Below are 24,564 nucleotides of genomic sequence, written 5' to 3' on the forward strand. Positions count from 1 at the left end.
TTCCACCTCCAAAATGTGTGGTTGGAAATGTGGCTGTAGCATCGGGCTCATGAGTAATGGAAGGACCAACAGAACCCATAACCAGTGACACAGAATTTCCTAAATGGACAATCATACTTGTTAGGAAGTGATTGTTGGCAATGACTATTTTTTTCTATATTCAGCATACATTAGATATTCTGGATTTTGATAAATGCCTTTACTAACAGCTACTTTAGCCAATGCCTGTGTTCTATCTATTCAACTACTACTTTGTAACCTGTGTAGTGTTAATATTCAGGTCATTAACACTTGGAACATTTTCTGAATGTTGCATTGTATAATATTATTACTTCATTACTATCTCATTTGTTTTACTTTAAGCTTCCTCATAAAACCATTAGGTTAACTTGTGCCTTTTGGAACTTAAGCTGTGGAATTCAAAAGACATAAATTTTGAATGTGCCTTATTGTATTATATAATTGGAAAGAAATAATTGTGCATAGGATATTGCAAGGGCACAACTTGTGATTTTTCTGTAGAACTTTTTTTAATTTAGGGACATGGGCATTGTTGGCTGGCCAGCATATATTACCTGTCACTAGTTGTACATGAAGCTGGTTACGAGCTGCCTCTTAAACCGCTGCAGTCTATGTGCTGTAGGTAGTCTGACAATACCACTAGGGACGGAATTCCACCATTTTGACCCAGCAACAGTGAAGGAATGGTAGTTATACTTCAAAGTCATGATGGCGAATGGCTTGGAGGGGAACTTGCAAGTGGTGGTGTTCCCATGTATCTGCTGCCCTTGTCGTGGTTGTGGGTTTGGAAGGTGTTTTCAGGATCTTGTAGATATTATGCATTGCTGCATGGAATAAAGATGTTAATTATTTTATAAGTTTTTTTTTTGGAAGTCTTGTGAAGGGAAAATTTATTGCAATCCTTCAAGGTTGTAAATGTGATAATGATATAGTTTTGTCAGTCTTTATTATATGTAAGCTTAATTTTTGTTTTGCAGAGGTTATGTACAAAGTCATATTTTTGCATTCTGATCATGGTTGTCTTGTGTTATAATCTTCTGACAAAATACTTGATTTTTGCATTTCAGCTCTAATGTCTCCAAACTGGCAGATATTACAGTCCCTGCAAATGACAATCCTGTCAAAGAACATCCCCTTGGTAGGTATAATGTTTTGATTTAATTTCACCTTCATAAATGGTTAACTGTAGTTTATCCTTAGCCATTGCTAGATATTAACTTTTTCCTATGTCTGTGTTTCTTAGCGTAACCTACAAAGTTGATATGTGGATCTGTAATTGCGTGACTGGCACCAAATTTCCATGATAACCACTTGCTGATCTGCACAGTGCAGACATGTCAATGTGTTTTCTGGTTTAGAAAGACGAGCAAGTTTTCCTGATTTATCACTTCAGAACAATTTTTTTTAACAAATTATTGTTCCATTGTCTAAGCTTTCTCTTTATAAATGCTCTCTCTCTCTGAGAGAGATAGAACCTCTTTAGAACTGAGGATTAATGTTGATCTATGTACGATAGTACTAATTTTCTTAGCCAATTTTATATATTTTGATTTTAAAATTACAGAAACATTGTTTAAATTTAAACAACAATAGAAAACCTAAATTGTAGTAGTATTTCTGTAATTTTACAAATAAAAATCGAATGAAATGTTTGTGTTATATAGCCTTGCATTCTAGACTGGATTAAATAAGTTAATGATGCTACATATCTTAGGGGCATTTAAGCGGCTATTAGATAGGCATATGGATGATAGTATAAGTTAGGGGTGGAGGTTAGATAGACCTTAAGTTTCGGGTAAAAGTTCGGCACAACATCGTGGGCCGAAGGGCCTGTACTGTGCTGTACTGTTCTATGTTCTATACTGTGAAACTTACTGGTGTTGCAAGAACATTTATTAACCAAAATGTATAATAAATTTATTCAAAACCATTTTTTCTGAACAATATTGAACTGCATTGCATTTTTAAATGTTTATATTTCATCCAGCTCATTATTATGATTTGTGATTTGAATAAATATACAATAATATTAACTTGTATCACTCGTTTGCCAGAAGAACTCTTGTTTAAAAACCTAATTGCGTAAAGCTCACCTACAGTAATCAGCTTTAATTAAATTACAAGTGGACCAGTTAAACTGTGCTTTTATGGTTTTCATCCCACTTAATGAAAGGATGTGATTGGCCATAATTGTCTTGTGCTAGTTGCAGTACTGAAGGACTCTTGTCTCTGGGTCTGGTGCAATTCCTTTTATTTCTTTCCCTTCATTGTGATGATCTTACTTAAACAGACTTTGAACCTTTTTTTGTCTCAATTTTTCAGTGCATCCGAATATCACTGTCGGGAAGTTGTCTCCAATTCGAGCTCGTACTATGAAGGAGTTTGAAACAGTAAGTTAGTAACCTGTTGCATGAAAATATTATTTTAATCGCCCAGAAAAGATCGATTCTACTAACCAGTAATTCTCCGTAAACTATATTATAACTGTACTTTATTCCTTGGCTAAAACCCTTCTTTCCTTTTTCAATATTTATAAATCAACAGTATTTAATAGTGCGAATTGATTTAATGGGTGGGTATCCAATGCAGTTCAGATACTACATTTAATTCATGAGATTATACATAACTTTCAGGTGTGTCTTTCTTTTATGTTTTTAAGATTCTCAAACTTTATGCATAATTTGTGCTAATTTTCAAATGAATTTGGACTATTTTACTAAAAAGAGAATATTTTGTTGATAAAACATAGAAATAGAGAAGATAGGAGCGGGAGGTGGCCATTGGGCCCTTAGAGCCTGCTGTGCCATTCTTCTCGATCATGGCTGACTGTCCAACTCAATAGCCTAATCTTGCGTTTCTCCCCATAATCTTTGATTCCATTTGCCCCAAGTGCTATATCTAGTCGCCTTTTGAATACATTCGATGTTTTGGCATAAACTACTTCCTGTGGTAATGAATTCCACAGGCTCACCAGTCTTTGGGTGAAGAAATGTCTCCTTATCTCCGTCCTAAATCTACTCCCAAATCCTCATACTGTGACCCCCTAGTTCTGGACACACTCACCATTGGGAACATCCTCCCTGCATCTACCCTATCTAGTCCTGTTAGAATTTTATGAGTCCCTTTGTGATGCCCTCCCTCATCAGACAGAGAAAGAAAAAGAGAGAGAGAGAGCAAGAGCCTCTTTCCTCAGAAAAGAAGTCCAAAACTGCACACAATATTCCAGGTGTTGGCTCTGCAAAGCTCTGTATAACTGCAACAACACATTCCTGCTCCTGTACTTGAAACCTCTCGCAGTGAAGGCCAACATACCATTTGCCTTCTTTACTGCCTGCTATACCTGCATGCTTACCTTCAGCAACTGGTGCACAAGGATGCCCAGGTCCTGCTGCACACTCCCCTCTCCCATTCAGGTAGTAACCTGCCTTCTTGTTTTTGCTTCCGAAATGAATAACGTCCCATTTATCCAGACTTTTATACTGCGTCTGCCATTGATGTGCCCACTCACCCAACCTGTCGAGATCATGCTGAAGGATCTCTGCGTCCTCACCACAGTTCACGCCCCAACCACCCAATTTGCTAATATTGGTGTACATCTTGTTTACTTCAGCAACACATTACTTTATCCCAAAATTTCTAGGAAATATACCTGGTACTCTCGTGTCTAAATTGCACCATGAACAGATGATTTGTTGTAGGTAAAAGGGTGCTACTCTACCCTTAATGACTTCAAAAGCACAAGTGTGCTTTTTTTCTGTCTCTATTCTGACTTCTTCTGTTTTCCTTATACTTACTGCATTGAATGAGTCTCTGCTCCACCACATGTTATAAAATGGGTAATAAAAGACCTCTTCTGGATAGGTTCTGTTTAAGAAGCAAACCCTGATTAAATAGTTGTAGTGCCATTCAAAATAAGTCAACAACTGGTGTTTATGAAGTAATTGTGATGTATTTTTATGGTTGCTTACTGCATAGCAAATCACTCATAAAATTTGAGCGGCATGGATAGGGTGAATAGCCAAGATCTTTTTCCCAGGGTAGAGGGCATAGGTTTAAGGTGAGAGAGGAAAGATTTAAAAGGGACACAAGGGCAGCTTTTTCATGCAGAGGGAGGTGCATGAATGAAGTGAACTGCTAGAGGAAGCAGTGGAGGCTGGTACAATTACAACATTTAAAAGGCATCTGTATAGATAAATGAATAGGAAGGGTTTAAGAGGTATATGGGCTAAGTGCTGGCAAATGGCACTAGATTAATTTAGGATATCTGGTCGGCTTGGACGCATTGGACGAAGGGTCTGTTTCCATGCTGTACAGCTCTATGATTCTATAACTGAACCACTATTGAATGTGTCTTAAATATTTTGAGCTTCAGATTCTCTTGCATTGCTAACATAAATGTCAGTTTAATTCTAAGGAGGAGTGTCTTTCAGTAGCTATGCACCTCAGTCTAGGCAGTGAATAGTTGACATTGCCTAGCTCAATTCATGAGGAAAGCACATTTTTGGTAGCATATTTGGCAGCATTGACATTCAAACCTCGAGGCCAATGTTTACTTTGGGCTGTATAGCTAAAGGTAAAGCAAACACTGAACTCGGAGAATAGCCTAGTTTAGTATTGGTCAGTAGAGATGCCATGTGATGGCTGAACAGCATTATAACTTGAAATTATTCTTATTGTTGTCAAATTTGTTATGACTTAAAATTTTAACTTCTTATGGCTTCTTGATGGATGCACACAACCTGGGATTTCTAAATGCTGGTCAATGGTAATTATAAATGAGGAAAATCTAGATCTCACAGGAATCATAGCTAGTGGAACCATAGATGTTTACCACTCAGCAGCCATTCAGCAAATCGTGCGTAAGCTTTTTGCGAGTAAAATCTGAAACTATTTCTACTGTCCACTATTTTCCCGCAGTCATAAATCTTTCTGCACTTCAAGTGATTCGGTTTTTCCCTAGAATAGAAGGCATTTTATCACTTTTTGTCATCTTAAGAAGGAATGATTCTGGTGAGGCTTTCATCTGAAGACTGTCTATTGAGAAATTCTTCCCATTTTTGCAGAACAGAATTCAATTGTACCAAAACTTAGGCAAGTTCTGAATTTATTCAATTAATATTAATTAGATGGTTCTAGATCTTCATCAATAATTCTTTTTACATTTAGCCTTAATCATACAGTACAATTTTCAACTTTATCATGGTTCTACGTGAACAGGCATTCAAAACACTGATGTAAGGGATGAATAATGACAGAAGGAAAAATGTTTTCTTGTGCCTATTGATTCCATTTGATTCTGTTTTCCACTACATTTTTCAGGTCTTGCTTTGTTGTTGCAGTAGTGCCAACTGTCTGTTGTAACGCAGAATCAGACTGATGAGATCAGATGGGTGTGGAGCACAATACTGTACTGTCTCCATGTTTTACATCCTGAACGCTGGTTAATTGTACTTGATTATTTGATTTGCATTTGAGTCAAGTCAGTGCAAGGAATTTTGAGCAGCGTTTAACAAGAGGGTTCTGATTTACTCTCCAGCTAGTTATGTAAAACTGTTGGATAGAGAGTTTTGAAAAGTCTGATGTAAACACCGAAATAAACAGGTACGCAGGCGATGACCAGTTCTAGCTTTTCGCTGCTGTCCATTCTCAGACTGGTTATTCAAAATCAAGTCCACATTCTTGTGATCTGGGTTTTAATCCTTGTATTTAATTTGATCAAACAAAATGTTGCCAGCTAGGTTGCCAAGTCGGATGGAGGTACACTGGTATCAGGTGGATGGGGGCTAGTTTAAGAGCTAAGGTATTCCGAGGGCGGAGTAGGTAAATCGTTGAGGGCTTAGTGTGGGGCAGAGAATGGAGGCTGTCTGGGCAGAGTCAGTTAGGGGTTCGGTGGGTTGGTCAGAGTTGGATTGGAAGGATGTCAGGTAGTGGGGAATGTCAGGGAAGTGTTAAGTGTCCGTAGAGAGGGGGCAGGGAGATTTCATATTCCCCAGGCTTCCTATCTGTGTTGACTTTTCAAGACCCTTTTATAAAAACCTATATCTGACCACCCCTCTTATCTCCTCTTCTGGCCCTCTGCATTTAAGATTGAATTACGGATTATGTAAATGTAAGTTGTTGTATTATAACTTCGGCTAGACTATTACTCATATTTATTTAACCCCTTTTAACATGAAATGTCTGGATGTATGTTTGTTTTGAGTTTGACTTTTTAAGGAGAATAAGCCTTTGAGAATAGAGCATAGGTGGGGGGGACTTTTGTTAGGAATGCATATCTCAATGATTCTTGTCTTAAGTGTAAAAGAAAAGTGTTTTGATCACAGAAGAGATCAGAAAAGAACATAAATTCAGTTTAGTGACTCATGATTCAAACTGCTTGATGGAATGACAAAATACCCAGAATGGTGGGTATAAATTGAATCTCCCAGCCAGAATGAATTATTGTAGCAAATGAGTTCCTGAAATCCAACTGCCCTAATTTTAGGGGTAAAATTGGATAATATTACAATATCCACTTACTGCTTCACAGCATGCACGGAGATATCTCTCTATCTCCAAGGAGAAGCACTTGCAAAATTTAAGGTATGGGTAGTAAACTTGAGAAGGTGCTAAAATGGGAATGAATTGGAATTGGAAATGGAGTGGAATTGATTGATACTGATGTTCTGACTAATATTGAATAGATGAGGGAGGGCAGTTCTATGCTGCTGGATGTTGGAGAAAAGTGCTGGAGGGTACTGTGGTTCAGGCTACATAGCTTCTCATCAGTATTCGCATTAATGTAGACACTGCTGTACCTCACCTTCACTTCTGTTCACCTGTGAGTGGTCAGGCTGCTCTTCTGATCCAGCACTGAATGAGCAGAAATTTCCTCCAACTACATATAAAGACAGAGCCATTGTCTTCATTCATGTCATAGACTTTTCCCTAGACACCAGGTCTACCCCCTCTCCCAGGCAACTGTCTGAAGCTGAACCAGATGTTTTGAAACTTGGTGTTCAATCCTAAGTCTAGATATTTTCACCTCTGAAATATTACCCAATTCTCCTCTTGTCTCTGCTTATATGCTTCGTTAAGTCCATGTCTATGTTTTTGTTACCCCTAATTTCATTAGCCTAGTGCGCTTCTGGCTGATCACCCTAGTTCTTCGAAACGAGGTCATTTAAAACTTTGCCATTCATGTGCTAACTTGTGCCAAGTAGCATCCATCCATCTCCCTTATGTTCATTGATGTACATTGACTCCTGGTTAAGCAATGTCTGCTTTTTTTAAAGAAAAGAAATCCCTGATCTTTTTTGCCTTAAAATCCTTCCCTGCTCTATTTCCGATCTTCATCCAACACTCCCACTCCTCCCCAATCTCTGAATCATCTATTTCTAGCCTCGAGTCATTCCATCAATGCTGATTGTGCCTTCGGCAAAATGGACCCTTGACCCTCAAATGCCCTACTTGATTCTTTCTACTTATTTTTGTGTTTTAAGAGGCTCTTTAAAACATTAGACATTTCAAACAAGCTTTGATTATTTGCCCTAATATTTCATGGTACATGGCATCAAATTTTTGTTTTGTGCTTGTGAATGCCTTGGGACATGTTGTATTGAGGACACAATAGAAAAGTAATAATAAAGGTTTCTGGTCACGAAGAATGTTTTTGGTTATAACTGCTTTAAATGCAGTGAATGTTGACACAGAGAAATTCCCCATTCTAACACCAAGCCAAAGTAATGATGATTCTTTTGCAGTGTACTTCTTCAGTTCTGTGCCCAAAATCAGGTCTGATCCACAGTGTCACAACCCCCACCACAATTTTGACGAGGAGATGGGCCCTGAATCCACCCGAGCTCGAACTGGGATCAAACACCCATGCTGTTGGCAGTAATCTGATTTACGCCAGCCATCCAACCAACTGCAGTTGCCCCTACCTTCAACCTCCTCGTGTTTAAGTTGCTGTGGCAACCTACATTTTTAAATGTGTGTTGTAACCTTGAGCTACAGAGGGTGATGATTGAGATTCCATTTCTTTCCAATACATAGCTGACTGACTGCTACTGGCATACGTTGAAACATTTCCTAGTTGGTACTTTGACTTTTTGGCAGTGTTATGAATGCACCATCCTTGGCCATCAAGATTTGGAATGTATCTTGGATCTGGAGCTTTAGATTAGAGATAAGTATGTTACCCACTGCACTGCAAGACCTCTATTGTCGCAGCTAATGAACTCCTCTGTAATCCTGTCCTGAAACTCTCAGTCTTTCTGCTATCCCCTAGCTTGGCTTCTAGCCCAAGTTTGACAGTCCTATCTGTGCATCTGCATAGGGTCCTGTTAATGTTTTAACCTATGTATTCCCCCTGTCATACTCATATACTACTTATTCATTTCTCCTTGTACCATGAGCACCCAGTCCGTCAATTTGACTGACCTAGTCTAGCCCCATTCTGACATAATGAAGTTATGGAGCCAGTATATAAAAATGTTACTCTTGCACAAAAGATATAATGATTCAGCAATCACCACTAAGAAATCACTCCTACATGAAGTTACAAAGAGCATATGTCAATTTTGCAGTAATCCTTCCCTTCAGGTTTCCTTGCGTTCCCTAAGGGGAGACTAATTTGAAATATAAAACAAATCCGAAGCCTGCTGTTTAGAAACTGATTCAGAAATTAACCTGTGTGACATTCTCCTTGGAGCATTTTCACCATCATTTATCAATGGAACATGGCCCAGTGCTTGTAACTGGCAGTGAGCATTTCAGGATATCAGGCAAAATATTCAAATCATTAGCACTGTAACTGAATGGAGTTAATGTCAATCTTTGCTTCTTCACATTGAATAGCCAACATAGGTCTAACCACAGCACTTTTTTTGTTTTTGTTGTTTTGCCAACAGCCAGTTACTTAAGAATCTAGTTAAGTCTTGTTCAACTAGAAGTCAAAAATATTTGAAAAGCAGAACTCAACTTCTACTTTCCCTCCTATTCAATATTTGTAGGTGCTTTACATTTCTTAATCACAGCCTTACTAATTTGATTGTACAGTAAATTTATACAAACTAAATTTGAAAGACTGAGAATAGTTGCTTGAAGATAATTATAAAATGATGACCAAAGATTGAGACATACGCCAGAGAGAAGTTACTGGCCACAATGTCCCTGCTAGGCTTTAGCCTTGAAAGGTATCTTGCAGGCATTGTTCTGCGAGAAATAATGTGAATGCGTGAGCCATGAGCAAATTTAAATAGTCTGTGCAACTAAATTTTAAAGGGAATTTTATCTATCCAGTGCTCGGATGTATCTGAAAGCTTGCCATGCTGTGAATATTAACTCAGTGTAGACCACGTAATCATATTGCAAATCCCATATCCTACTGCCACCTAAAGTTGTTGGCATTTCTACATGGATTTTCCAGTTGGTCAAATATCATATCAGAGATTTTGACATTTTATTGTGACTTGAAGAGAAACTTTTAACGTTGAGTGTGACAGGGAGATTTAATTATTTAAAAATGCATGTTTTCAAAATAGTGCATGATTTTCTGGGTGCCATAATTCAAGTGATTGAGAAAGAAATATTTATTTTTGCATATTTCTGCAATTAAGAAGCATTGCATTTTACTTAGTGCATCGTGCATCTCTTACAATGAAAGGATCCCAAGTATCTATTTTGACTGAAGACTGCTTCACAGATTCTGCTTCCATTATGACTTTTATTTCAATTGCTAACCCTAACATTGAAATTGTTGAGTGTTTGATCAAATGTTTCTGGAAACTATACTAACTTAATTGGCATCCTCCTGAAATGTGATTTATTGATAGACTGTAAAAGTAAACTCCCGTACGACTATTATTGCCGAGAAAGCTCTTTGAATTTTAATCTGGCACTGAGTGAATTGTGGTCTTTGTGCTTCAAAAGTGTGTTTATGTGTACCTGTTCACAGTTTACTTGTGTTTTTGTTTCTACTTGGTCCATAAATTTTTTTTTGCTTCAAAAAAGAGGGGCATGTACACACGCACACGCACACAGCCGTGCTGTCTCAACATGTTTCAGATCCGTTAGATATTAAGCAAAGACATTTTCTTTAAGACTGGAATAAAAGGATGGATACACAAACAAACTGTGCTGTCATTGGACAGTAACCATGGTCAGATGCCAAATTTGTTCAATTGCAGAACTATTATGCACTGTTTATGTTTTATGCTTTGTCTTTTTGTTTAGGACTCCAAAGGCAATTTGAATCCCAAACACCCATTGATAAACCTGAAGTGTTTTGTTCTTAGAATTATGTGCTGGTGGCAAATATTTTTTATTCAAGCATTGTTTTGGTGATTCATAGGATGCTGGTTAATTATTAATATATTTAGGATACCACACAATACATTGTGCTGTTTGAGAATAAAAGAAACTATGGAGAACTGAAAAATGTTATGTCACCTTGATATTTCCCATTCATAAGCGCTGGTTGTTTGATAAACAAATGTAAAGGGCAAAAAGACATTTGTGCATTGCATGATTATAGGAAAATGACTGTCAAGTCAGGGAGAGTAATTAGTGCAACCTTTTGACTTGTAAATGCTTGAACGTTGTCAAAATGGAAAGCCTAGTTGAACGGTGAGCCTTGGTAAAGGAACTAGAGCGATTGTGTGATGAGTTTTGACTTCAACTTTGTGATGCGAATAATGGTATACTTGGAGATTCAGGGAATATGAAAAGTGGTACGACTGATTAGCCTTAAGCACATGTGGTGGTGGAGCTAGACTCGTGAAAATTTGATCCCGAACTGCAATTAATCAGAACTCAAATTTCAATCCATCAAGCTCCGTTTAATCTAACAGCTCGGCATGCGGGAATTGGCATCTGAGTTGCAATGTTTCTGGCAGAAGTTGAACAATACACCCTCTACCAATTTTGATTGTTAAAGGTTGTATAGGGACAGAAGACCATTTACAGTTGTAACCACAAAGGCCGTCTTTGATTTTTGAGCAAGAATTGTTTTTCTTGAGAACGTGCTGACAAAGGTGGAAGGAATTGGAACAAAGAATGATAGTTTTAGGATTGATTGGTAATAATGCATTGGAGCATTTTGGAGAAGAATGGAATGGCTAAGTATGGGATATGGGAAGGGATCATTGGGCTTATTGTGGAGCGGTTTGAAGCTTTTAAAAATACTAATGCATGAAAGCTTGTATCAGCCAGAATAGCATGTATAGGGATGCAAATTAAAGTGAAAGGATATTAGGAACAAGTAACAGGCTTTTCAAAGGCCACATCTACGTGCCAAATATGAGAGAATGATTCACATTTCATTGCTCAGAACGTCCACTTGTAAAACACCCAATGATCAGAGAGCTCCATCCCACCTGTCCTGTTCCTCATCACAACTTGTAGAAAGCACCTGTGGTAATAAGGTTGTGCTGGGGATTTCCTTTTGTAGTCAGGCTTCTTGATGTGTTACCAATTATTTGAGATGACCGAATATATTAGGAATCGATTTAACACATTGTGCAGTAGTGGAGTAGAGGGATGAAGAGCAAAGGAGCAAAAATTTATGTAGGAGAGGAAACATGAGTCCCAAAGGGGAAAGCTTAGCTGGAGCAGTGCGTTGGGAATTGGATCTGACAACTTCAACAGTGGAGCATGTTGTATGTCCAAAAACCAGTATAGTTAGACGATTGAGATGTAATTATGCATGGATGAGCGTATCTAGATGACCCCTGCAGTTTTTAACTGTAGAGAACTATTCATAAAGGCAGCAGTTTGCAGTACTTGGGTTATCTGAATATATGTTTCAGTTGCCATGGAAAGCAAGCAACTTTGTTTTTTACTCATGAACGTGGGGATCATTGGTAAGGCCAATATTTATTACCTATCCGTACATTTAAGAAAATGCTAGAGGACAGTCTGCTTGAATAAAGTTGAATAGTTTGTGAGGGCATTTTCTGATTGCGTCTAAAAGTCAGCTACATTTTTGGTCTGGAATCATAGTGGTCAAACAGGTATGAATGACAGGTTGCCTTTTCCAAAGAATATTGGTAATCTAGTTAGATTTTTACAGCATTTCCATAGCTTCGTGATCACCATTATTGATGCTAGTTTTAATATTTCTGTTTTATTCAATTCACGAACATTGAATTGCTCAACGACTATGGTGGATTGAAGTTGCATCTTTAAATCATTTGTGCAGGCTTCAGAAGGGCTCTAACATTATCGCTATGTCTGAATTCAGTATTTTACTTATTCAAATAATGGCTTCGGTGTTGGAGACCATTACAGCCTATACAGACATGTATTATGTGTTAATATTATAGCTATTGTAATGTAACATTAAAACATGTTGTTTTCCTGAATTAATACAGCTACAAGTCATTCATCAGAAACTATGCTCCTATTAAACAATTCAGCTTCTTCCATAGCTGAAACTTGCATCATTGATCAGCTGCTCTGTAGGAAAAGCTTTAATAAAATTTGTGCCTTGAACAATATGACTAATTGGAGTCCCCCAATGTTATCTTGTTCTTGAAATGTACCAACCTTTATTGCTTTCCACGTCCTCAACTCTGGCTTTGAAGCCAATGAATTAGTTTTGAAGTGTTACTGTTATTTTTGCATATGTGCCAGCATACTTCTATACAATGAAGTGTCCGCAGAGAGTCATCAGCAAATTAAATATTGGGCTGAGTCTTGTATGATTTTTCTGGATAGTTGCGAATTGTCTCGTACTTTTTTAAGAGAAATTCTCAACATGAGACCCAGCGAGATTACTTGTCATATCTTGCTAAATGTATCTATTAACCATCTACTCCACTCCTGTGAAATCTTTCACGTCCAATTCTTTCTCCAGCTTACTATCCGCTGTTCCCAAACAATTTGCTTCTTACTGGATATCATCGACTTACCAGTCTTCCTTGTGTTGGTGCCTTCCCTTAAAAGCTTGCAATGCACCCAGACATGCACCATCAGTTAGGAGCTGTGCTGCATGTTTCCTGCTGGATGTGGCAAACTGCGAAGTGGCCGCCTGCTTTGCAGGCAATGACCTGTAGATCCTTCTGAAAGGAGTGTGCAGGTACAGGATGTCCTCTTTCCCCCAGACCAGCGGTGGAGGCTGTGACACTAGATCTTTACAAGCCTGGTTTGATATTGCCGTTCAGGTCAGTGCAGCCTCTGCTATCTGAAGGAATGACCAGCAGTGTAGGAAGAATGTCAACTAAAATTGTCAACCTCTTCATTCTGTCAGTGTAACTGCTATTATATTCTCTCCAGTACCTCGCACTCACGCTTTTTCTGCTACTGTACCCATCTTCCACTAAAGTTCATGCTCTACCACTCTCAATATAGTCTGCAACATCTTGCTGTCCCTGACGCTATTAATTCTGCACAGCCTACTCACTTGCTTGGGAGACCTCCGCACCAGCACAGAAAGCAACAACTGTGCCATTGACTTTCATCTCCCTTAACACTTGCCTCTGTCTCTTTCGTTCCAGGAGAAAAACAGCCCAGAATAGGGCAGATATTCAACCTTCCAGAAGAGAGGACCCTGACTTTGACTGCATACAGTGACTAACTATGTCTAAGCCCCTGGACCGGTATTGAAGGCTGCCCTTGATGTACTGTCCCAGGACCCCCTGAGCACAGGCTACCTTACTTGGCTTGCTGAGTGCTACTGAAAGCCACGACAGGCTTCCTGGTTTTGTGTTTGCGCTAGACAGCAAGGCCAGGAGAGGTTCTGTGAGTGTCCAGGTAGATTGAGTAAGTGAGTGTTGTTACAACATTCGAACAGGTTGGCGCTGCAGCCTGATACAGTCCCTGAACTGGGTGCATGTCCCTCAGTATGCCATGTCCTTGCAGCAGCATTGCAGTGATAGGTTCTGGTGCAGCACTGAAGTGTAGAAGCATACTATAAGTGAATTGGAGATTTGCCACAAGGGTAGCACATGTCAAATGCCAGTGTTTGAGGACAAGAGGTGTCTATAGTGCGATCCTTGAGCCTTTGATGCCCAGTGCCCAACTTGAAGCTTGTTTACAGCCTGCAGTGAATTGAAGTCACCTTCTCTGACTTCCATGTCAAGAATCCTTGACATTTGGCTTGTTTATCACATTTAGTAAGATGAGAAGTTGGATGTGAATGAGATGGTTTGCGGCATTAAGGCACTTAACAAGCTACAATTGCTCCTTAATTGGCAATTGCTGCTGCTTAGCGAGAAACCTCACGTATGCAAAAGCATGAAAGATGGAACGAGATGCTGCTGACATTGAGAGAGATCTTGCCAGATTTTTTATCTAATTCTGTCAATAAGCTTGTCATAGTCCACATTGCTTAGACCCCCATAAGAATCCGCCCATGTGGTTTGATAGTGCAGTCTGAGGAATAAATATTTACCAGAGCACCAGGAGAACACCCTTTCGGTTGTGTTGTGGGATCTGTTGCATCAACCTGAACAGGCTGGTGTAAGATAATAACCTCTGAAAATATTCCATCATTACAACACTGGCAGTGTCAGCCAAAATGATGTGTTCAAGTAATAGAGTGGATCTTGACATGTGACTGTTCAATCTTGCAATGAAAATGTCATGTCCAGTCAATGGTTGATTATTGAAAACATCGTTTGATTACCCAAAGTTAAAACTGTACTTAAAACAAGAAATCCTTATCTCTGCTTGAAAGTATGTTGATATTAAAAATGAGTACGTTTGATTTATATTTAACTTCTAATTTACACTACTGATAGGCTTGTATGCGCATTACTTTTACTGGTGATAATTTATGCAGAATGTTTGTTAATTCATTTCTTCAAGACTTCCTAGAAACGGGCTAGAGAGCGTTGGTGGGACTGTCTTTCAGTGAAGTGATAATCCCAGATGGCACTTTGTAAATTTAGAAGTTGCTAATACCATTGACATATATGTTACTTAGGTTTGTAAAATTCTTGTGCATGAACTTACATTTTTCATTGCCATTTTTGTTTTGTAACATAAGAGATAGGAACAGGAGAAGACCATAGGGCCTTCAAGTCTGATCCTCGATCCAGTATGATCATGGCTGATCTTTGGCTACAACTCAACTTCAAGTGACCGATGCTCCCTCAATACCCTGCCTCTCTCAGCCTTAGCTATAGTCAATATAGCTAGTCGGCGTAGAACCACAATTGTCCGGGGTAGACAATTCCTAGGATTTACAACCTCTTGGTGAAGTAAATTGTCCTCATCTCAGTCCTGAAAAGAATGGCCTCTTGTCCTGAGATTGTGGCCCTCTGCTATAAATTCCCCACCTAATGGAGACAACCTTCCTGTATATGCACTATCAAGCCTCTTTTGGAATCCTGAATGCTTAAATTAGATCACTTGACATCCACATTCCAGAGAGTATAGACCCATTTTACTTAGCATCTCGTTGTTGAAACACTTTCATCACAGGGACCAATCTAGTGAACCTTTACTTGACTGCCTTCAGTGTGGAGATCCAATCTGCACACACTCACCAACACCTTGTATGATTGAAGTGAGACACCGTTATTTTTACAATAAATTCCCTTACAGCAACATTATTGAACTTAAAGAGTAAAATTTAAATTTATAAATACTAACATGACTGTTTGTTTTCTGTACTTTGAATATTTTAGCTTTCAAAGCTAGTCACAGGTGTTTCAATATACAGTTAGTTGTTGTCAGTGGATAATATTACACTGTGTACCTTCCCATTTCTGACACTGTTCATGTAAAGAATGCTACCCATGCTATAATGAGATTTTTTAAAAAATAAATGAACTGCCTGAAGACTTTGGCCACCAAATGCACTATTGGAAAGTGTATGCTGAGTTAAAACTTCCATTTCATTGCTGAGATACGTTTTTAGATTTTTTGGAAGATGCACTGTACCTGCTACCATGTCCCATTTTTATTTTTTTTTTAAATCTTGCAGGAAATTACTGAGCTAAAAAAAGAAAACTTTAACCTCAAACTTCGCATTTACTTCCTGGAAGAGCGGGTGCAACAGAAGTTTGATGATGGCAGCGAGGATATCTTTAAGATGGTAAGAGATTAAAATCATGCTCATATATTTTAATGCAAGTTATGTGCATACTTACCAATACATGAAGATAACCTAATGAACTCTTGCCCAGCTTTAAGCTAACTGATGTCTGTAAAGCAGGATTTTTGTTTCATTATTTAAAATAAGTTTATGCTACAGATTTGCGGGAAATTATTAAAAGTAAATCTAGAGGCTGAAAACACTCAAGCTAAGTAGTCTCTCTCTGGTGAGAGAAACTTTTCAGGTCAGTGACCATCCATTCAATTCTGGTGGCTGTCATTGACAAGCCTCAAAAATGACTACCAAAGCGGGTCAGAATGTAGTTATTCTTTTGGCAAGTGATTCACTTGCATCCATTTTGGCTTGCTAACATATTTCATTTGTGTCCTAGCTACAGTTTTCTGTACACCAGGATCAGTCCTATGTATGTCATTGATGTGTATATTTTACCTTTGCAATGACCTTGCTGTCAGATTACCTGTCTATCATCAAGGTGTGAGGTTGGATTTCATGTCACTTACTACCAGCAAGTCCAGAATGTCCCGTCTCGTGCCTGCCAGCGACTCCACATTCTAATCCCTGCTACTATTTCCTCCTCATTGCCCACTAGCCTTCTGAGATTCACATTTCATATCTAGTTCATCACCAAGAATTTCCTTCTCTATCTTCAAGTTTCACTACCTCTTAAACACTTGACCATGTCCTCGTCATCCTAGATCAATGTTCCTAATGATGGTTGTAGTTAAATGTCGATTTCATCCAGAATCTCTGGTTCCTGTATTATGTAAATTCTGTCTCTCCTGATAATGCGCCATCTTTTATAACTTCAATTGGCTTCCATTATTTGATGCATTTAATTTCCTCACTGCACCACTTGTCACCTTGGAGATTCTCTCCTTTCAAACCTAATCTATTACACAGAACTTTGGGATGGAAATGGGTCAAGAGCAACCATCACCTGATCTTAATCAGCCTTCATTCCTCCTGAGTTTTACACAGCCATCAAATAATTTGGGATATTTTGCTACAGTAACTACACTGCATATAAATTCAGGTTATGAAAGCTAAATGCCAGAATAATGTTTTCTTTGTAAAATATGTGCCCGTGACAGAAATTTTATCTATAATCTGATGATGACTAATGTTACTATTCACAAGATTTTGCATTCTGTTTGTGTGTGTATGTGTTAATTAATGGTGAATTGGGTTAGAAATCTGATTTTAAAATTTCTAAATTCTTAACATCTTGTACATGTATTAAACATCCACTCATTAGTATTTTTTCTTAATTTAAATCTCTCCATCATCAAAATGCAAAACCCAGCTCGACTAACCATTTGTGCTTAGTTTTGGTGCAAAGAGGATACTGTGAATAGCTTCTGTGTGATACCACGTAATCTGCTGTTATACGAAGACCTGTGATAATCTCTATATTAGATGACAAGGTGTCGAGCTGGATGAACACAGCAGGCCAAGCAGCATCAGAGGAGCAGGAAGGCTGACGTTTCGGGCCTAGACCCTTCTTCAGAAATGCAATTGTTAGTCTAGCTGGGTTTTGCATTTTGATGATGGAGAGATTTAAATTAAGAAAACAAACTAATGAGTGGATGTTTAATACATGTACAAGATGTTAAGAATTTAGAAATTTTAAAATCGGATTTCTAACCTAATTCACCATTAAGTAACACATACACACACAAACAGAATGCATTTCTGAAGAAGGGGCTAGGCCCGAAACGTCAGCCTTCCTGCTCCTCTGATGCTGCTTGGCCTGCTGTGTTCATTCAGCTCTACACCTTGTTATCTCAGATTCTCCAGCATCTGCAGTTCCTACTATCTCTGAAATAATCTCTATATTGTTTCCTTTTACTCACTGTGGAGGAACACTGTTATTGTCTTTGGCCAATTTTTGTTAGTTCGGGTTGGCTTGCATAATGCATGCACTTCCACACTTGCTTATCTATATTCCATCAGTGATGCAGATATTACTCCAGATTGAATGGAATTCAATGGAAAATGGAATATTTTTAATATTTTGACATAAAGTATTTTAATTTGCTGAAATAATTATTTTACTAAGTGCCAAATTTTATTGGAAGCTGTTGCAGTCAATTTTAAGCCGTCGATCCTTATTTTAAAAGCATGAATGACAGCTGCAGTATCATGAACCAGGACATATTGTTCAACTTGTATTTCCACAGAGGTCTTGCATCCATTGTACTTCATTGAACACTGAAAGCTGGTGCCTTAATATTCTGATTGGTTAGCTGCAATTTGACAGTTTCATCTCTTGTTGATAACTGGTGGACTTTCTTTTTATAGAATATTGAACTCAAAGTGGAATTGGAGAGTTTGAAGCGTGAACTGAAGGAGAAACAGGAACTTCTAGTCAAAGCTTCGTAAGTACTGGTTAAATATTAAACATGGTTTAACATTTTAATTCTGTTTCAAAAGACCCAAGAGTCACTCTTATAAGTTTCTAAATCTTCCATAGTCAATGTATGTTTCAATTTTTTTTAAAATTTGGAGTACAAAACAGTATTACAGTTACATATTTTCCCTGAGCAATATTTTAAAAGGTGTCCCCTTTTCCTTTGCCCTTTTATATACAGTTCACTGATACTGAAACCATATCAAGTATTTATTCTTGACAAATGAGCCCACATACTATTGTCAGCAGAGTATTCGGCCATACAGAACATCATAACAAAGTCTGATCCTATCCTGACCTAAAGTCCACAATCATACTCATCTTAGTGTCATCTGAAGAATGGTAGAGCAAAGTGTGCAGAGGACACTGAAAGTCTGCAGCGGGATATAAATAGTCTAAGTGAGTGGGCAAAGGTCTGGCAGATGGAATATAATGTTGGTAAACGTGAGGTCATCCATTTTGGCAGGAACAACGGCAAAACGAACTATTATTTAAATGATGAAAAATTGCAGCATACTGCTGTGCAGAGGGACCTGGGTTTCCTTGTGCATGAATCATAAAATGTTGGTGTGCAGGTGCAGCAGGTAATTAAGAAGGCAAACGGAATACTGTCCTTCATTTGCTAGAGAGATGTAGTGTAAAAATAAGGAGGTTATGCTGCAGATGTATAGGGTGCTGGTGAGGCACACCTGGCATATTGTATACAGTTTTGGTCTCCTTACTTAAGGGATGTACTAGCATTGGAGGGGCGCAGAGGAGGTTCACTAGGTCGATGATGGAGTTGAGAGGCTTGGCTTATGAGGGGGGATTGAGTAAACTGGGACTACACTCAATGGAATTTAGAAGAATGAGGGTGATCTTAAAGAAACAGATAAAATTACAAAGGGAATAGATATCATAGAAGAAGGGAGATTGTTTCCACTAGTGGGTGAAACTAGAACTAAGGGGCATAGCCTCAAATAAAGGGGAGAAGATTTAGGACTGAGTTAAGAAGGAATTTCCTCATCTAAAGAGTTTGTGAATCTGTGGAATTCCCTGCCTAGTGAAGCAGTTGAGGCTACTTTATTGAATGCTTTCAAGGCAAAAGTAGATTTTTGAACAGTAAAGGAATTAAGACTTATGGTGAACAGGTTGGTAAGTGAAAGCGAGTCCATGAAAAGATCAGCCATGATCCTATTGAATGGCAGAACAGGCTCTACGGGCCAGATGGCTTACTCCTGCTCCTATTTCTTGTGTTCTTATGTAGGATTCACTGCCCTGCCCAGCCCAGCATTACTGAGATATTATGTAAGGCAGCATTAATTCCCTTTGATGATGTTTCCCTTGTCAATGTTTATGTATTTCAAATTTCCAACATGTGCTGTATTTTGCTTTTCTGTCGTCATTGCTGAGTGTAGTCAGCACAGGCTGGGAGCTGAAGCTTGTAGTCTTGTAGTCTCTAACAAAAACAGAAATTGCTGAAGAAACTCAGGAAGCCTGGCAGCATTTGTGGAGAGAAAGCAGAGTTAATGTTTCAAGTCTAGGGACCCAAATTCAGAATTTTTAGTCTCTCTTCGTTGCATGCATTTTTGACCTATTTGGGTGCTCAGCAGAGGGAACCGTTTAGTTCCCTCAAAAGAGTAGTCAAAACCTCTTTACTATCACTGATGATTATAGCGACAATGAAGATATATTTAAATCTGCAATAATATTTAAACAGGTACATATTCAATCTTTGGTTCCTGCTATTTACAAGCCACTTATGTATGATGTTCCTTGTTTTAGCAATGTAGAAACTCCATAAGTATCTAATCAGTAATTACATAACACCTATTTGAAATAATAATGTAAAAAATAATTGTGATGCTCAACAGCATATAAGAAATGAATTGTATTAGAAAACACTTAGTAACTGTTGCTCAGCTGTTTTTGTTTGAGGTTGTTCATGATTTTAGGATTTTGAAAAGTTTTGAGTAACTGTTTCAATTTTAAAAGGAAATGCAAGTTTAATCAGCAGGTAAACGTCAAAACGTTAAAGTAACCAGAAGAGCACAGAAGAAATAATAAATGAGCAGTTTGGATTTTTTTCAGATAGCCAGTCCAATGATGGAACAATTGCAATTATTTATGTCATGGCTGAGTGAACACCAAGAAATTTATACAAGATGTCCATTTTAGAATGAGGTCTTACGTATTCAGGTCTTGGGTATGCTGTTATAAACCATATTTAATTGTTTTACACTTTCTGATAATGAAGCTGCAAGTTGGAAACTGAACAGACATAAAGAAGTGACACAACAATGTTTGCTCTCCTTCAGTAAAAATGCATATCATAGTGGGTATATAAGGGAGGAAGAACGAAACCAGTCAAAAAATTGAAGTATTCTGGAAATAGTGAAAAGAGAGCCAATCAGATTTGCAACAGGGTAGTTGTATTTTAAATGAAGGAATACAATGTCAGTGAAGACCATTTCTTTACTTCATTCACTCCACCTGATGTGGCATTACTGGCTGGGCTGGCATTTAGTGCCCATCTCTAGTTGCCTTTGAAAAGGTGGTGCTGAGCTGCCTTTTGGGTTGAGCTGAGAAATTCCTCCACTTGAAGGGATGTGAATCTAGAAATGATCAACTCCAGTTAATCAATTGCTGAGTATGCTCAAGACTTTTGGACTGCAGGCATATGGGTGTTAAGAAAGAAAGTGAAGTGGACATTGACGATAGGTTATGATCTTATTAAATGGCAGAGATGTTGGAAGAGCTATATGGCCTACTGCTGCTCTTACTTGTTAAATCTATTTAAAGGAAATGTTTGAAAGCAGAATGGAGGCAGTTGGGTGAATTTTATTTTGAGGGGGTATTCCAGAAGGTCTCCTCTGATGTGAAACTGTGTGTGTGTGTGTGTGTGTGTGTGTGTGTGTGTGTGTGTGTGTGTACTAGCCTATGATTGTTATCAGCTCAATTCTGATGTGTCAGTCTCCGAAATATAACTATTTTAAATGGCCACTTCTGTTCAAGCCTCAAACCTGACAGAGTCAAGAACATCTTTTGTGCCACTTCAATAGTCAGTTTTTGGAGTAAACTGATTTTGTCTTTAGTTAACCTTTTTGCTATCCTTAAACAAGTGGTGTTTACTGGAGTTGCTACATAATCTGTAGGTACTGGGCTACAGTTGTCTCCTCATTTTGGATTTACACATAATTTCTTCCTTTAATTATACAACTCTCTATCTACTGAGGAAATATAGTAAATAGCTTATGCTTAGATACCAAATTTGTACCATTGTTAGCTCTATGATACTGATGTTTTCCAAAACATAATCTGTTCTATCAAAAGCACGTCAGTTTGCATCAATATATTTCTAGTTTAATTTTTTTAAACTTTATCCTATTTCATTTTTATTCTACTAACAATGAATGCCAATCTTCTGAAAGGTTTCCTTTCTGTCCAAAACACGTGCAAGCAGCAATTTCTCATGGTAAAATTCTTACAAAAGTTTTGCCTCTAATATTAATACATTAGAAAAGCTGTGGAGAGTTTGGCGGGCAACAATGATGCAGAAATTCAGCGAGTGAAAGATGGCGCTCAGAAGGAGATACTTCAGGTTAAACAGCTCCTCGGTAACCAGATCCATCTTTTAGAGGAGGTGAGTCTGTTTTTATATTTTATCAATTTATTTATGCCAAAGACCAAACAAGCTTCATGCCTATTTGGCAAGACATTTTTGGGCAAGGTAGTTCTGTGATTGTAATGGTTTGTTCTATTATGAGTCATTGTAGCTGAGACATTCATTATAAATCACCTAGGTATGGCACCTACCGAAGTAGTTATTGTTTCTGGCACTGCCACTAATTTCTCATTGCTACTTTCACCTCTTACTCTGTTACAATTTTCTTTTCTTGGTTTTCATTTTGAGGCATACTTTTAGGGTAGAGCATGTAATGGATTCAGCACAACTTCTGGATTTGTGCATGTTCAGGGAGTACTCTCTCTCTCTGTCTCTAATGTGGCACAAATAAACTCAACCATCCATTATACCCAAGTTCATGGTCCTGAATTTTTGAGGGGCTGGTGCTGATGTCCTGAACTATGTTTAGCAGGAGGCCTGTTGAACATCTGTAAATAAATATTGACATGTATAATTGGGGGTCACTGTTCTTTCACTAAAGTTGGAATAAGCAATCAGGACATATTTCATGAAAATTCAGGGCCCATCAATTTTCTTTTACATCCGAATGTAAAAATTAAGAGGAGTAGGTCATTCAACCTCTTGAGCCTACTCCACCATTTAGTAAGTTCATGGCTAATTTGATTGCAACCTCAAATTCGCATTCTTGACTTTCAAGGATATTGTTTCATCCTGTTGCTCAACAGGAATCTATCCATCTCTAACGTAAACATATTCAAGAACTCTGTTTCCACCATCTTTTCAGAAAGAGAGTTCCAAAGACTCATGACCCTCTGAGGGGAAAAAAAAACATCTTGCCTAATCTCTCTTTGAAGTGGACCACCTTTGTTTTAAACAGTAATGTTCTTTTGCTGGACTACAATCCCATTGAACAATAGAATTTCCATTTTCTCTTATTTTTTAATAGGTGAAAGTGCATTTTTGCTGGGTGGGAAAGGGAAGATCTTTTATGATTATTGAAGATGAAATTTACTTTAATAATACCAACTCTTTCCCTTTTTTTGTAACTAGGATGTTAAAACCACCCAAGCAGAATTGGAAAAGATGGCTGCTATTGCAGAGCAGGAGAAGATCAGGAGTATGAATCTGGAGAAACAGATTTTGACAATTAACAGACAGAACCATATGGGGTCACCTTCACTTCCAGAGCAAAGCAAGAACACCACCGAGACTGAACAGTCAGTTATTTTAAATCTTGTTTTTCCAACGTCAAAACATCCTTTAAAAGGAAGGGACTAGATTACACAATGAAGAGGCAGAGGGCACATCAGTTTACTCTCTAAAAGTGAGGGTTAAATTGTACTTCTCAGGAGTGCGTCATTTACACCCTAAATGATGAAGTTAGTTTACACAATAGATGAGATGGAGCAGGTTAACTTTATAAAAGAATGGGATCCGATAACACCATGAAGAGTCATGAAAGTTAACCTGCAGATACAGCAAGGAATGTGGAATGCAGATAGTATAATAGATTTTATTACAAAGGGGTTTGAGTACAAGAGTAAAGAAGTCTTATTGTAATTATTCAGCATTGATTAACTGGCTAAATGGCCTCATTCTGTACCCTAATGAATCTGACTTACTTTTCTTTATGTCTTGGTATTATTCATTTAATTTTTGCAACATTTGAAATTCAGTAAATACGTTGCCAGTTTTGCTCGGAACATATACTCAACTGAATTTATAGAAAAATATTAGTCTCTTTAATTTACATCTCTACACGTCAGTGACTAAACAAGGAATGGTCAATATGTGGTAAATACAACACTGTCTTCAAAGCACAGCTGCCAGTGTATGATGAAACTAATCAATAGCACAATATTCAATAAATTTAGGGATTAGTGTATCTGGCTATTTTAATTCACACTTTCCATGGAATGAGAGTTTAACTTTGTGGAACATCATGTAAAGTTGTGCTTTTATTTTAGGTTAATTGAGCAGCTAAATGAAACAGTAAAGAACAAAGATGTTCTTATTGATCAGCTTCAAAGTGAAAAGGCAAAGATGCAGGGCAGTCATGTGAATCCTTCAGAAAAGATCCAGGAACTTACAGAGGCTCTTTTGAAGAAAGCTGGTGAATCTGAAGTATGTGACTTTTTTTTTATATACACTAATTCCAGTAGTAATATAAAGTAAAGAGTAAACTCCAAAGTGGAATTTATTTAAAAAATATTATTTGAACATCATAAATCGTCATTTTCTGTGTCAGTGTTCTTCAGCCCTTAATATTCTGTGGAAGTGCCTTAATGGACTGGCAGGTACAAGATGGGTATGGCTTCATAGCTTTCCTCGAGTCATAAATTAAATCCCAATATGTAATGACTGGAGACTCTCACTGTTTTTTGGATTGAAGGAAGAATTATTTCAGGGCTAATTGCATGACTTTTCGACTCTTTTTTTTGGGACCTGATGTTTTAGCTGAGG

At 38.0% G+C, this 24,564-nt stretch overlaps 1 protein-coding gene across 1 annotated transcript; it reads left to right on the top strand.

The window, feature by feature from the left end:
* Positions 1-1,078: 1,078 nt before the first annotated feature.
* LOC109938211 (CDK5 regulatory subunit-associated protein 2-like) lies at positions 1,079-24,225 on the top strand (the record flags this gene model as incomplete). Its single annotated transcript, XM_048592477.1, has 7 exons — positions 1,079-1,159; positions 2,344-2,411; positions 15,935-16,045; positions 18,368-18,444; positions 21,975-22,098; positions 23,152-23,318; positions 24,069-24,225. Coding segments are annotated over exons 2-7 (654 nt in total), but the record flags the coding sequence as incomplete, so codon positions are not given.
* Positions 24,226-24,564: the final 339 nt, after the last annotated feature.

Source organism: Rhincodon typus, unplaced genomic scaffold, assembly GCF_021869965.1.
Source record: "Rhincodon typus isolate 14 unplaced genomic scaffold, sRhiTyp1.1 hic_rhity00001301, whole genome shotgun sequence".
NCBI classification, from domain to species: Eukaryota; Metazoa; Chordata; class Chondrichthyes; order Orectolobiformes; family Rhincodontidae; genus Rhincodon; species Rhincodon typus.